Source organism: Acanthopagrus latus, chromosome 7 (genome assembly GCF_904848185.1).
Source record: "Acanthopagrus latus isolate v.2019 chromosome 7, fAcaLat1.1, whole genome shotgun sequence".
Lineage (NCBI taxonomy): Eukaryota > Metazoa > Chordata > Actinopteri > Spariformes > Sparidae > Acanthopagrus > Acanthopagrus latus.
Window position 1 is genome coordinate 21,295,350 of NC_051045.1, and position 14,932 is coordinate 21,310,281.

Sequence of the window (14,932 nt, forward strand, 5' to 3'; positions counted from 1 at the left end):
GCAGCCGCGACAGACCCAGATCGGATATTCTCCCGTCCTGACCGCTACTGAATAGGTCCGCTCACCATCTGATGATAAACATGTCAGCAGGCCTCCGCAGAGTGACTAATGTGAAAATGATGAGCTAACAGCTAACACAAGAACAAAGATGGCAGGTGGTTTTAGTGATGAATTAGTCAATCTCATGATCAGCTAGGCATCCAGCCAGAGTGTTACCTGATCTGAAGTCTGCTCAGTATGTAGAGCAGGTGGTGTTACTGTATCACCTCCTACACTTCACTCTGTTCAGCCCTTCATCAGGTCTCACACACACACACACGGTTATGAAAGCGGCGTTTCTGACTCTTCTGCTAAACTGAACGGTATCAGATGAGAAAGACCACAGAGAGTTTGATCATGCTGATACTCATTATCTAATTTTACATTTTATGTAAAAACATTTGACTGCCGTTTATTTACGTAATCCAAAGACTGATAGAATGACTGATCAGATTGCAGATAGAGAGGTCCCCGAGCTGATTGTAATGCCCCGGACACACAGCATGCCTCTACCTGTGCACGACGACTGCTTCGCTGGACTGCTGTGGCTCACACAGTGTTCAGTATGTGTTTCCACACAGAGAGTTGCTGCTGATGCCACCTCTAATCACACCGAGTTAGCCATCAATGACCATCAATAACAGAGTGCTTCATTTCATTATAAATATCATCCATATTTCGTTTATAATTTATTTGTATTTTGTTATCATAAATACATAATTTTTTTTATGCCTATATTAGTATGTAAAAAAATTCAAATAGATATTTCAGTCAATATACACACATTTGTTTTCAATGATCCCTCAAATACGCCTATTAGCTACAAATACACGTAATGCTGACATCTGTCAGTTATATTTTACAGTTTAACAAACTTTATCATGACACCAGTGCAATGAAACGGTGAACTCCTCTGGGAAATATAATAGAGTTTTTTGAGTCTTGCCTACTCTGGTTTAGTCTTCAACTCAAAAGGAAACATCTGTTAGTCTTTAGCTGTCAGATGCTCCACTATGTTCCCCAGCTAGTTGCTAGCTTTGTCAGTCTTCAGCTTGGGGCTGAGCACGGTGCAAACAGTGGGTTTAATAGAGCTGGACTGCTAAACATAGCTGCTGGAATCAAACTCGAAAAGATCACTAAGCATAAATGAAATAATAAATGAGCCATAAAACCAAAACAATTAGATAACTTAGGCTCAAAGATTGATTGTCATTCTGCTGCCTACGAGCGACACCTTTCCACATTACATGTTTGATTCGAGGTCAAAGCTGAAGACCATGATGCTCTTCCACTTTGTTCCATCCCTCTTTATTTCATAACATATAAGATTGTATAAGATTTGAAGCCATTGTTAAGAATACAGTGTTAATCATGAGCCTTACAAAGGAACTATATAGTGCTTCACCGGCCCTGTTCTGACGCAGGTTGGCGGGGTTATCTTGACGCTGATTAAACCACCAGGTGTCTGTAACATTCGTGGGAGGAAACATGTTTACTTGTTTTTCTTTAATTTGAACTTGAGAGTGTGAGCGTGTACTCTGCTTACCGACACCTACACACAGGCAGGGGAGCAACAGGCTAATTAACAGACTATTACTCTGCTGCTCTCAGGGACCGGTGTGCGTGTGGGTGTGTGTGTGTGTGTGTGTGTGTGTACACATATGTATATGTGTGCGTGTGAGTATCTTATGAAAGATGTGACTAAACCTCACGACAGCCTCATCTGAGCTGTAAAGAGCCAATAACATGCAGCACACACCCCTCAATCTGTTCACACACCCACATGCATGAACACACACACACACACACGCACCTGACCCAGAACAGACATCCCAGCAGCACTGTGTTGCTGAGGAGGATGATTTTATTTTAGGAGACTGGTCCCATCTCCCAAGTCCATTTCTCAATGTCACTTTTTGATGAATGGCCTCACTTCCACATGACACACACACGACACACACACCCCTTGGTTTTTCTAGGGTATGTATGTGCACTGGTTGTGTTTTCTGTGGAAGGTGCTTTCCAGCAGTTTAAAGCCCCCCACACACTGCCCAGACTGAAACCATCAGCTAACTGCCTTTATCCGACCACTCTGGTCGCACTGAACAGAGAATCAGAGAATCCAATGGCTCAAACGGCCAACAGCCCAACTCCTCAGACTTCGGAGCAGACAATGTCCACATGGCTCCGAAAGCTTCCAACGCAGCTGAACACACCGAACAGATTAGTTCCCAACCTTGTCCGAGTCTCTCCAAACGCTTCAGATGGCCAATGGTTAGGACAGTGTGTTCCTGCCTTAAGGCTCATTGTTTTTCTGAATTTATTTATTTATTCTTTCTACTGAAATATTCCAAGTAATGAAAATCACCATTTGAAAATCACTTTTTCGAATAGTGATTTCATGGCCCCTGCATCAAAGACATTATGCTTTTGGTTGAAAGACAGTTTACTACAATACACAGGTTGTTTCAGTGACAAGAACAACAATAAATCCACCTCATTCTACATCATGATCAACATGCTGTATATCACAATATACGTATATAGACCTCATTAGTTGGTATGTGACATACTCTTGCAGTGGTTTTCATCACATCTGTCAGATTGTAGGATTCTTATTGTTCAGTTCCTTATCAAGCAGTTCAAGATGGTCATTGTTGAGCCATATCTTCCCAAATCACTTTCTTAAATGTATTTTAACTTTGTAGCCTCTGGAAAATCTTACGCTTGAGATGTTTACAGTATACCTTGAACATTTTGCATCTTTGCTAACCCAGCGGATCAAATTTCTACACATTAGCGTTCAACACATTATGTATGCTTCAGTCTCTTGTCTTAACATATGGATTGCTCCCACATAACAGAGAAGATACTTCCACCTGGAGAGGACAGAAATATCTCGACACCTGTCCGTCTGTTTATCAGCGAGTCTCCTTGTCTCATCCTGCCTGTCCATCTCTTTTGAGATTATCATGGAAAAAAAAAAAATCAGCCTCCAAATGACCTGTCAGCCGAGTACATTTCCGTTGTGTCATCTTTACTTGTGCAGTCTTTTTCCCTCTTAATGAGGGGGAAATGACAGCAAAAGGAAAACACATGTACATGATTCCCAGCATTGGCATGTGAACAACATGCATAGGAAATACTCCAGTGATGACTTCTCCCAGACGCAGGTTTTCTAAAAATACCAGAACGTGTCATTTACCACATGGATGTGTGAGCTGTGCATGTAGGGGTGCAAAATGTGATGCCAGTGATCACCATGACAACCCCAAATCTCTCTCCGCCACAGAGAAGTGAACTAGATATCCAACTTTAGAAACTAACCTGACCTGTGATCAACAAAAAAAAAATATCTGAAAAGGTCCGAGGTACAAGGCACTTTTTTAAGTTACATAGTATAGCAAGAATATGCACATAAAAATAAAATGACAACAAAGATTAAGTTATATGAAAAACTGGGACAGAAAGGATGAAATGAGTAGAGAGGGATGAATGTAAATGAATACAGATCAGAGAAAAATGAGAAGAGCATGAAAGGGAAACTGTGGGAGAAAGGGAAAGAAAAGGGGATGTGAACCGCAAGGAGGAACCTGTCACAACACTGACAGCTGTCATGGCAACCGTGGGACAGACGCAGGAGACAGCAGGGGGTGATGATGTCACAAGATCAAAAACAGATTTGCCAAGCGAGGAAGATAAAGATGCACATGTTTTTTTCTCCATCACACCTTTCACTCCTTCCACCACCTGCTGGGTGGAGCTTTAGATCTTTGGGACCAAAAAAATGAATAGGATTTCTAGGATTGTAACTTTGTGACCAACAATGAGAGTGGCCTCTTAGATCTGTGCAGCAGACAAGATTTCACTTAAAACCCGACCCAGTGGCATTAAAAGCACTCAACCTCAGGACCCAGGGGGCAGCAGAACCCAAACCAACCTGCTTACAAATGTAAAATCAGGACAATGCAGGACAATGTTTTTTAAGAAGGCAGTTGTGGAAGAAGGCCAATAATGTACTGAAAACCAGCATGGCTTGTTTTCACATGCATCTCAAGTGACCATTGTGATTGTCCCCCGCTTCCCCGCTCTATATGCAAATAAAGACTTACATCACTGGGCCCAATGGACAAAAAGGTTTTTACTCAGTGAAAGAAATAAAGGGAAATACATCTCAGAGAGCTCCTAACTCGGCCCAAAATGGTGTCTTATCTAGTAAAATGCAGTCATGGTAATAATAATTAATATCATTTTATGTAAAATGTTGAAATAACTGTAAGCCATCAGGAGCTCAAAAAATGTTTGAAAACACGGGCCTACTTGTGTAGTATCTTTTCCACAGATTTCCACCTTCGTAGCTAAGATGCTTTATGAAAAGCGTATCGTTATGATCATCTAGTCTTAATTTTAAGGAAATATTGTTTGAAAACAATTTTATTCACACTCAGGGCAACAAGCTAGGAGGCCCCTGTTTTTGTTTTCACCTCCTCAGGGAATCTCACTGGCAACCTCACAGCCCCAAAACCACTTGCGCTGCTGCTGGGTCAGTTATACAAAGTGTTACACAACTGTGTTAAAAAAACATTTTATAAGCCCGAACAGTAAGCAGGAGAGCACAGAGACCTGAAGCTCTTTTTGTTGGATGATTAATGGTTCATTGTCATCATCTCATACACACACACAAACACACACAGAACAGAATTAAAGCTCTATGGCATTGAAAGTGTGCTGCAATTAGGACAGCATGTGCACTGAGAAATAGAGAGCAAGGGCGTGTGTGTGTGTGCGTGTGTGTGTGTGCGTCCGTGCATGTGCTCCTCACAGGTCTCTGCTGTGCTATCTGACACACTGAAGGGTTAGTCAACACTGACTCACAGCAATGAGGAATCCACATCTTTCTTAGTTATGTTTGAGGGCTTGCTTCTCTTTGAGTGTTGTCCTTTACCACTAATTGAGTTTTTTTTGTTAAGCTGGCTGCATTCAAAGTTCAAAATGATGCACACCAACACTTCGAAAGCTCACCAATAACCATTTCAACAAGACAAAAACGCACCGACACCCACTTACATCTGGCTTTTGTCATCAACGTCAGTGGGTACAAGTGTCATTCACTACTGCTTCAAATGATTGTGCAGTCACAGGTGTTAATCAGCTTCGATAAACCAGCTCTGATTGGCCGTGATGAAAACACAACACCCCTGTACACATGCTAATTTTCGCGCCTTTTCAAGCTCACAGCTGTCACACAAGTTTGAATTAAGCCTGCTGGCTTGTTGATACTTTTCCATCCGTCTCTGTTCAAGCAGCACTCGAACATTGTTCAGTCAGTGCTGAGTTTGAAAGAGGGACTGAAGTTAAAGATGTTAAAAAATTGACCGCTGTTAGGTTGTTAAAGAAGCCAGATGTGTCTAATGAAATGTATTAAGACTTTTTATAACAAGCGTAATGTCTTCTGGATGAAGTACGTGGCCTGCTGATTTTTTTCCATCAACTGTGTTTCCATTACGTTTGTGATGTCAAATGTGACACAAGAAAAGACAAACAGAAGGCGAACTAGTCCACTTGAAATAAGTCAACCCCCTGTTCTTAATTTAACAACTGAACAAACAAGATAAACTGCCTTAGGTAGTGAGCTTTAGAGGTGTTAGTTGGCATATCTTGAACGTTTCTCTTTGCTGCCGGTCTTTATGCTAAGCTAGGCTAACCAGGCTCTAGATCAGTGTTCTTTAATCCTGGTCATCGGGGCCCTGGCCCTACATGTTTTAGATGTTTCCTTGCCTCAACACACCTGACCAAAATGATCAGCTCGTCATTAAGCTCTGCTGAAGCCTGACAATGAGCCAGTATTGTAGGATTTCTAGGACTGTAATTCACATATTTTGCCGAACAAAAGTTTAGTAGGCTACAGCAACATTTGGCCACTATTTATTCACTAGTTATTAAAAATAAGTGAATTTGACAAAATACTGGTGGTTTAAGCCAAAATGAACCATCTGTTAACAGATGCTAGTGAGCAGAGCATGTTAGGAGTTCAGCAGGTATTAGAAGTTTGTTTTATGCTGTATGTCAAGGAGAAACAGTGTGTGTGTGTGTGTGTGTGTGTGTGTGTGTGTGTGTGCGCGCAGGGCAGGTGTTGAGCTTTTATAATGTGCTTGTGTAACCTCTCAATGTAGCAGAGTGATAAACCCAAAAATATGCTGGGACGGAGAGAATCATGCAATTTCTATACTTTAATTATCTTCTAGCCTCTTATTTTGCCCATTTTACCCCTGACAAACCCTCGAACAGCCTTCAAGGCCTCAGACTCATGTTGGTTTCCACACAGACAGAGGTACAAGAGCATACATGTAGTGAGAGCACTAAATACAAAAGAAAAGGGGGGAAGCACATTTAATTCCAAGGACAGCTGTTATTCCTGCAGTTAATCTCGCACCGTTTGTCTTTTTTCATTTAGTCGACACTTAAATATAAAACTGGAGATGTCTATTAAACAGCAAATCAACTTCAAAGCTGTCCAAGTGTGGGAGGATCATTACCGTGATGCATGAAGTTTATGAAATGAGACGACGAAGTTAACAAGGTGCTTTGTGATGCCGCTGCCCCTCCTCCCTCCACCTCTCATCATTTCAAATCCAAACAACTGTAAATACTAAAAACCGCAGGCTGTTCTCTCCCCGTAATGAGGTCAAAGTCATCCAAAGACTGACGCCATTTAAGTTATCCAACCAAAGTTTACATCTTACCTCCTACACACAAAAACACAGTGCGAGAGACACACCGCCACACACACACACAGCCACACACAGCCACACACACACACACACACACACACACACACACACACACACACACACACACACACACACACACACACTCGACTCGGCATCTAATAAATCTAATAGATGATTCATTGGGTTATGTAACACATACTGGCAATAGCAGAAATGAGAGGAGGAGACGAGAGAGTTTGGAGGAGTTTGTTTCCTCTGGGAGGACAGAAGGCCACAGGCTGATGTGCAGAGTTGGTCTGGTCACACACGTGGACGGTTCAGCCGCTGCTTCGCTTTGTTCTATAACCTCAGTTTAAAACAGCAATGTTATATGTTAAATGAAAAGGTGTAGCTGTACATTACGTTTTGTGTTTCACTGCAGCTTGTTCAAAGTATTATTTACAGACCTGCTCTAAGGAGGATGTTTTGAGTCTGAATTGTTGTAGATATGTACAATGTTTTGGAAACAACTTGACAGAATTTAATCAAATTCTGTGAAAAGTGTTAACACACTTGGCTTGTGCATCTTGAACTGTCAGACAGAATGAAAATGTTTTTTTTCTCTGGATGAATTCCTGAGTTTAAGGTTAATCTGGGTCACACCAGTGTCCACTTAAAATGACCTCAAGAGTTTTAACTGGTTATAAAACAGTTAATATAAAAGGGGCTCTATGTACTGTAAGAGTTTATAGCAATATAAATGTATTAATCACTTTTTTACTGGCTATATGTGAGCAGATCAGCGTTTCCCACTCACTCTCCCACTAATTTCCTTTAGTTTTTTTAGCGCTACTTAGAAACGCAGCATTTCTCTTTCCTGCTCTCCCTCCGTCTCTCTGTCACTCATGTGTCTCACACACACAGCTCCTCTCCTCCGTGCACGCCGCGTGTCTCCACGAAAACGACATCATCCGTTGAAATGATAATGTGGAAGCTTGATATTTAGTGCTGACGGCCAGCAAAAGTCACAAGTTCACCAAAGTTAAAAAATATGCTGCGTCTTCCAAAACCAAAACACATGCTAGCCAGATCCAGATCTGTGGTGCTCATACTGCTTCTGTCCACAGGGGCTGCCAGAACCAACACTGAACAAAAGGTAATGTAGATGTTTTATACATATTTTGTTTTTTTTTGTTTTTTTATAGTCATCTAGTTGTCATTAAACTTGGTCAGTTATTTGAATGAGGTTGAAAAAGTTGTGCAAGTTCAATATGATAACCAAGGATTTGTATTATTTTCCCAAACATCATGTTATATTTATGTATGGTATCAGCTCCAGGTGACGTGTCTGTGGATGATCAGACTTTCCAGGCTGAATGCGCCACAGGTTTTAAGTTATATATTTTATGTGAGCTTATGAAATATGTCTGAACATGTGTTTTGCATTCATATTGTGGGTTTTATGTATCTCAGGTTCAGTTCTTTGTGTGTTCTGCCGTTTAGGACAACTGCAGGACAATTTTCCATGTGAGACTGTTAAGTTCAGGTTAGAGCTGGAGCTGATCCAGGAACATGTGGTGCTACAGCAGTATGATTCATTTAAATGATCTTGGTGAACACAAAGAGAACACTGTGAAACAGGAACCAATAGCGGTTAGTTTATAATAACCATATCGACTTACCAGGTATCCCCTCACCTTCGTCGTCGCCATCGTTGTCGTCATCACTTGTCACATAGCAGATCTCATTCTCCCCTGTCCTCCAGTTCAGCCGCTCCTCCTCTTCATCGGACATCCTGACCTGCAGGCTGCTGCTACCTCAGCATGGCAACACTACACAGCTGAGACACAGAGCAGAGGTATGAATGGATGGAGGAACAAGCACAGATGCACAAAGTAAATGAATTTTGCATGTACACTAAAAGATTTGTCTCTGTTCATCTGCCATCTGTCTCTCAGCGAGCAAACAGTTCGGAGCTGTTCTCATGAGAGGAAAGGTAACAGGAAGGGGGAAACTCTACAAGTGTTTCAAAACTGGCTTTATCCTCACGTCAAAGCTCTCTACACAGTATCATAGTGCAGGGTGAATTTGTGTAACTGAATCTGACATCACGAAACAATTAAGTACACTTACGTAAACTTAAATGAATCACATCGATCACAATCCTTGTTTGTGTTGCACAGTTCCAGAGCAGATTAAGATGCTAAAGTGAGAGAGAAAAGTGGATGATGCCTGTTCCATATTCAGGGTCTGCATGTGAAGCTCTCGGCTAAAAGGTCATGAGCCACATGGTTTTGTCACTTGCCAAGACTTACAACTATTTCCTGGAACCTTTACTGACTAATCCCAAACACTCATCCTGACCTCAGGGGATAAATTCACCCAAAAATGAAAATCAAGCCATTATCTACTCACCCTCATGCTGATGGAAAGTCAGGTGGATGTTTGTTATTCAAACAAACATTTCTGGAGCTTCACAGAAAAACACAGATCTTAGACTACGGACTCCTCAAGATCCCACATTGGTTCAAAAGACAGTATTGACAAGGGCCCTGCAGTTGAACTCAACACCTTTAGCTTGGCACCTACAGAGAAGATTTCAGCTTTGAAAAGAGTGTTATTAAGATTTTTTCAAATCAAATCGGGATCTTGAGGTTTGCTGCTGGATGAGCTGTATGACAAGCTTGTTTTAGTCCCTACTAATGATTAGTTGTTAAAAAAAATGCTTTGAAATATTTGTGGACAACGAAACTTCACCTGACTTCACATCTGCATTTTATTTAATGAATTAATTTTCATTTTTGGGTGAACTTGCCCAATAAAGGTCAAAATACGTACGACATTAATAAAAAAAAAACTACTAAATCTTTCAACAATTCTACAAATTATATAAAAAATGTCTATGTGTTGTGTTGCTGATATCCATATTCAGGTGAGCATGCTAACAAGCTAGTTCCTTGCTACTTTGTAGAGTTAACAGGCTGATAGTAAAACAACACCAACGCTTCCCTGTTGCTCAAACTTCCAGTCAGGCCAGACTTAGCTAAAACAACCCCAACCTGCATAAACCTAAAATGTGTTTAGTCCGGAAACTGGAATTTAATTTGTAATAGAGAACTATGACACCATGAGTCCCTGCTACCAGCACAGAGACAGACAGAAAGCCGCTCATCACAGAGAGGTCTTTGTTCAATTCAAGCTATGCATGTTATGAAACAAGATGACAGTTGAGATCTGATCTAATTTTTAAGGATCATATGCTTTTGTTTTTTTTGTTTTGTTTTTCAAGCTATCAATGACATGAGCACTGAACATCAAGAAGCTTATAGCGAGAGTGACAATGATGCAAAATCTAAAAAGATATTTTTAAGCGGATATAGAGGACTTGCCTGTAGGGAGATTTGTGATATATATGCTTGCCAATTTAACTTAATTTAAACATTCTAGGCAGTTACAGTTTGATGCATTGCCTTTTCTCAGGATACAAACATACTTTCACTCCTGCTGCACCCTAAGTACAGTTTCCCTCCAGGGATTTGAATTTACTAAATGACAGGACAGGAGCATTTTAAAGGCCCTTTTGTGAGCGAGTGAGAGACGTAACAAGATCATGGCTGGCAGATGAGAGACGGACAGAGGGGAAATGTGCCACACAGAAAGACACATGGTGAGAGAGGTGGAGCCCTCTCAAGAGTTTCTACAATGCTTTTAGAGCTCTGTCTCACAGCAGCAGCAAAATCACACTCGCATTACTCACAGGCTTTTCTCTGTGCCAGAGTGAAACAATCACAAACTGAAACCACAGACTGAAGCCGTGCCCTTCATTATCAGCTGTGGTTTGGTAAAAGCAAAGTTCTGCTCCTTCTTTGTTTTATAGCACTATAATTCAGTTACGTGCAACAAGAATCATAATCATTACCAAAATTGCATTCTTCAAAGCAATTACAGAAGGAACAAAACAGTATGCAATAATCCACAGCAGCATTAGAGAAACCTTGACACCACAGAATTTCTCGGCTGTTTAGAAAACAAAGACAGTCTCCACGCATTTTTTAAATGAGACAAACATAAATCGCATTCACCGACGCCTTTGAATTATTACAGTGGAACGTTTCCTTGGCCTAAATCTACCACCATACAGAATAATCGCCTCGGTTAAATACAAAGGCTCTGTATAACTGCACTCCTCCTCAGATGAGCCCAGACACACAGAGGTATCACAGCAAGGTTTTACGCTTGATCACCTGCCAGCTCACCTTGCATAACATTACACAGCAGGTTACACAACAGGTAGGCTCCAGCCAAGTTGACTTATTGGTCCGACAGGGGAAGTTTTAAATGCCTCATAAATCCAACCGAGCTCGACTTCATGTACTTGCTGGGCTGAAAACCAGTAACCGAGGACCTGGTGAAGTCACCTTTACTCTGATACTCTGGTGTCCCAAAACACAACATATTTAAATGGATTTCAGATTTTACCCCATGCATGCTAAGCTTGGTTAAAGATGACTTACTGCAGGATTCTGCAGTGTAGGTAAGACGACAGCAGAGAGTTTGAAACTCAAATAATAATCATGCTCTCATTTGAGTCTGTTCACGTTCCAGGCAGTGAAATAAAACTACTGCTCATTTTCCTGTGAAACCTCCTCAATCAGCTCGAGGACTGTGTGAAGAGCTCCCTGACCACACACTGGCAATCACTGCTGCAGCACTGATCCTGTTTCCTGCCGTGGGTTAGGCAAAGATCAGATGGGTTAAAGAAACCAAGTGTTTGCTGCTGGTAGATTGCAGGACGTGACACGAGGTTTTAGTTGCCCAAACATCCTACACAACGTCCTCCCAAGGACTTTCGTGTGGCGACACAACCATGTGAGACTCTTTCCGCCTACACCATTGAACATAAACAAGGGCTGCTTTAATCTTGGGAAAATCGTGCGCTGGGAGAACACCAGCTGCAACGCCAGACAACATGATCACATTCCGACTCATGAGCACAAAACACTGTCTCAGCTTGTAAGCCTTACCAATGCTGTTTTTTTTCCCTATAGAGGGCAGTCATTATTCACATGGCAGCAAGAGGTTGTTTAACTATAAAATCTGTTAAACTTAAGACCAATGTTGTTTTTCTGTCTGAAAAAACAGGTGGACAAACAACTATCAATCATATGGGCTACATCAGAAATTAACACTGTTAAGTATCTCTATCTACATTACAATAACATTTATAATAACATTTACAAAATGTAACTGAAAATACTTTTACTTAAAGACACTTACTATCGAGGGAACTGACACTAGGATACAAAATCCCTCTGAAAAGTTTATGTTGGTATAATAGTGCACCAGCAGCTCTGTGAGGCTGTGCTTTAAGCTAAAGGCTAATATTAATATGATAACATGCTCATTCATGTCAATGCCAACATGTGGATGTTTACCATATCAACCATCATTAGCATTTTACATCAAAATTAGCATGTTTCAGGGTTTTTTGAGAATGAACGCCAACTGTTACCTTGCCATCTGAGGACAAAAGCCGATGTTAGTGTCGTAGGGTTTTTTTTGTTGAGCATGAAAGTGGGATTAGTTTAGTGTGCAAACATGCCAACATTTGCTGATTAGCAAAAGATACAGAATACTGCTGAAGTTGATGAGAGTGAAGGAATTTTCTCATAAAACAAAGTACTTGAATCAAAATTTGGCCTGACACAAAATGTATTAACCTTGACGAAGAACTGAAGGTGCGTGCACAGTTTCAAGCTTTAGAGATATTTCATTACAAACAAAGAATGTACACCTCATGGTTACGCAATTAGAGGAAAAGCCAGGGGTTCACCAAAGTCACTACAGTTCATCCTCTGGTCACCAAAAATATCTTACCAAAATGACATTGCAATCAGTCCTGTAGTCGTTGAGATATTCTGGATAAAAGCAGTGGACCAACAGACCTACATGGGAGTTCCCTCAAACCATGCTGCACCCTGATCAGTCACAAAACCACTGCTGCTGACACAGCATTTCTGTGTGTTGCTCACCGACATTTGGTGCCAGCGCTTAATCTCACACTCTGATTTATAAACTAGTTACCTGGGAACGGTAACAAGATTAACAACCACAGACTGACCACTGTTAGCAAAGAGCACTACAGTAAATTGGGAAGAAGCACATTCTGTAGTTGGATCACTGACATTCTTATGTAAGATGCCATAGAAGTGTTGGCTGCAGATTTTGGCTGAGAAGTCTTTATGTGGGCCTCTTACTGGCATGTGTGAACATACTGTTTGTGTATCCATGTCTTAGGCAGCAATTTAAAAGCCAAGCAGAGTAACTATCTTAAACCTGACATGGAAAAACCTTTCAGGTCACATGGCCAAAAACATTACTGGTACAAATGTAGATTTTACTTTCAGCTGATTTTAACATCTTAAGTCCTGCACAGAAGACTTTTTGCCATTGGAGTGCGGGGTGCATACGTTGAAAAAAAATTTCTTGCTTAAATTACAAACAGGAAAACTTTGAGGACTCTCTCAAGAATCTTTCTTGTTAAAAAAAATGCCTAAAAGCAACTTGACTTAACAAGCACACAGTCAAATGTAGGTCATGTGAAACTCCCACAGATGTACAGCTTGGTATTACCCTTCATAACTTGGAAAATCACATCCAGCCAAAATCCACTTGATTCATTGCCATCAGCTTTATGTAACTTTATATAGCAGAGGAAAGCAGGCCAAACTGTTCATGTCAGGCATTCAGGCTGTAAAATAACTCTTACGTAACATACAGCATATGGCTGATACTCTGAGAAGCTCAACTGCATGTAGGTTAGACTCTTGGTTTTAGAGTTCCTCTTACCTGACATGACCTCTTTAATCACCTGGGGGTACTTAAAGACTTATTTGAGCACATTAATATGTAATGAAAGCATTTGGCTAGATTCACAGTGTCAAATGTACAAGCCCAGAGGTGAGTATAAATCCTTGGCAGTTTCAGAGAGAAATATTATTATTATTGCAGGGATGTTGCAATGGATTGCATGAGGCGGTTCTGTTCTGCGCAGGTGTTTGTGTTGTCGTGTCCTCCCTGTGTGAAAGCTAGATGTGTCGACTCCACACTGATCTGATATTCTACCTGCTTCTCAGGGTTCATCACAGGCCTTTCCTGTTGGTCTGACAGTGAACAAGACAGTTTACAGACTGAAGAAGTGAAATGAGTTAAGTTGAAAACTGAATAACCTTTTTGGAATTTTAATGCAACTATTGCTCACAGCACAACACAAACAACAAAGGTAGTTCAGCATGTCACCATTGACACTTCAAGTCCGTGTAAACGGGAAAAGATGAAAAAGATGGATGTAACGCAAAGAAGTATGCATATGTTGTTTATCCAGGCAAGATGATACAATGCACATTTAAAGTTCAGGCTGCTGGCTTACAGTACTTTTCCTTCCATCTCTTTTCAAGCAGTGCTCAAACAAAGGCGTCATACCTTCATCATAGGTCATATGTCAGTGTCATTTGTCGTCCCAATTTGTGCTGATTATACATTTTTTAAACCGTAGAATAGCAGATCTTCAAAATCATGTTGACGGTACAGTGTCTTGTAACAGTACGAATAGTGTCGCTGCCTCAGACACTCAGCCTCCATCACTTGTTTCTGCACTAAGTAACTTCAGTGAGAGGGCTGGATCACAGCGTTACGGACATGTTTATTTCAACATACAAGTTTTCAACACAACGATGTTAAGATGTAATTAGTTTTGTTTGTAGTTAGCACTATAGCATAGCTAGCACAATACGCACATAGATCTTCATTTGATCTTCAACCATAAACTTTCAAAAACTTGCAAAAACATTCAAACCATCTCTTTTAAAATACTCCTCACAGAGAGTGGAAAAAATCTGAAAAAAGGGAGAACTTTTCATGTTTTACATCCATACACCATCTTACCTTACATAACCTCACGCAGTCTGCGGGCCAAAGACGCGTTCAAAGCACATCTGAGTCAGCCAACCTTGCATTGTGGAGTGCTGCATTACTTTTGACAGGGCCAGACAGAGTAAGAGGCAATCTACATCCAGTGAATATGGTAACAGGGCGGTGATGAGGGCGAAATATAAAAAGCAAAAAGAGAGGAATAAAAATAAGAGAGAGAGGCATGAAGGATGACGGGGGAGATGGACAGAGAC

At 40.9% G+C, this 14,932-nt stretch overlaps 1 protein-coding gene across 3 annotated transcripts in view; it reads right to left on the bottom strand.

Moving 5' to 3' along the window:
• Positions 1 to 14,932, bottom strand: part of LOC119022517 (helicase ARIP4-like) — a 71,141-nt gene that overhangs the window by 42,890 nt on the left and 13,319 nt on the right. For 2 of the 3 annotated variants that reach the window (XM_037103466.1, XM_037103465.1), the window contains one exon: positions 8,432 to 8,589. In XM_037103466.1, coding sequence (XP_036959361.1) covers positions 8,432 to 8,543 — 112 coding nt within the window. In that variant the 5' untranslated portion in view covers positions 8,544 to 8,589. Of the gene's footprint in view, positions 1 to 8,431; positions 8,590 to 14,932 lie in introns of those variants that run through there. The other variant, XM_037103467.1, reaches the window with a different exon arrangement.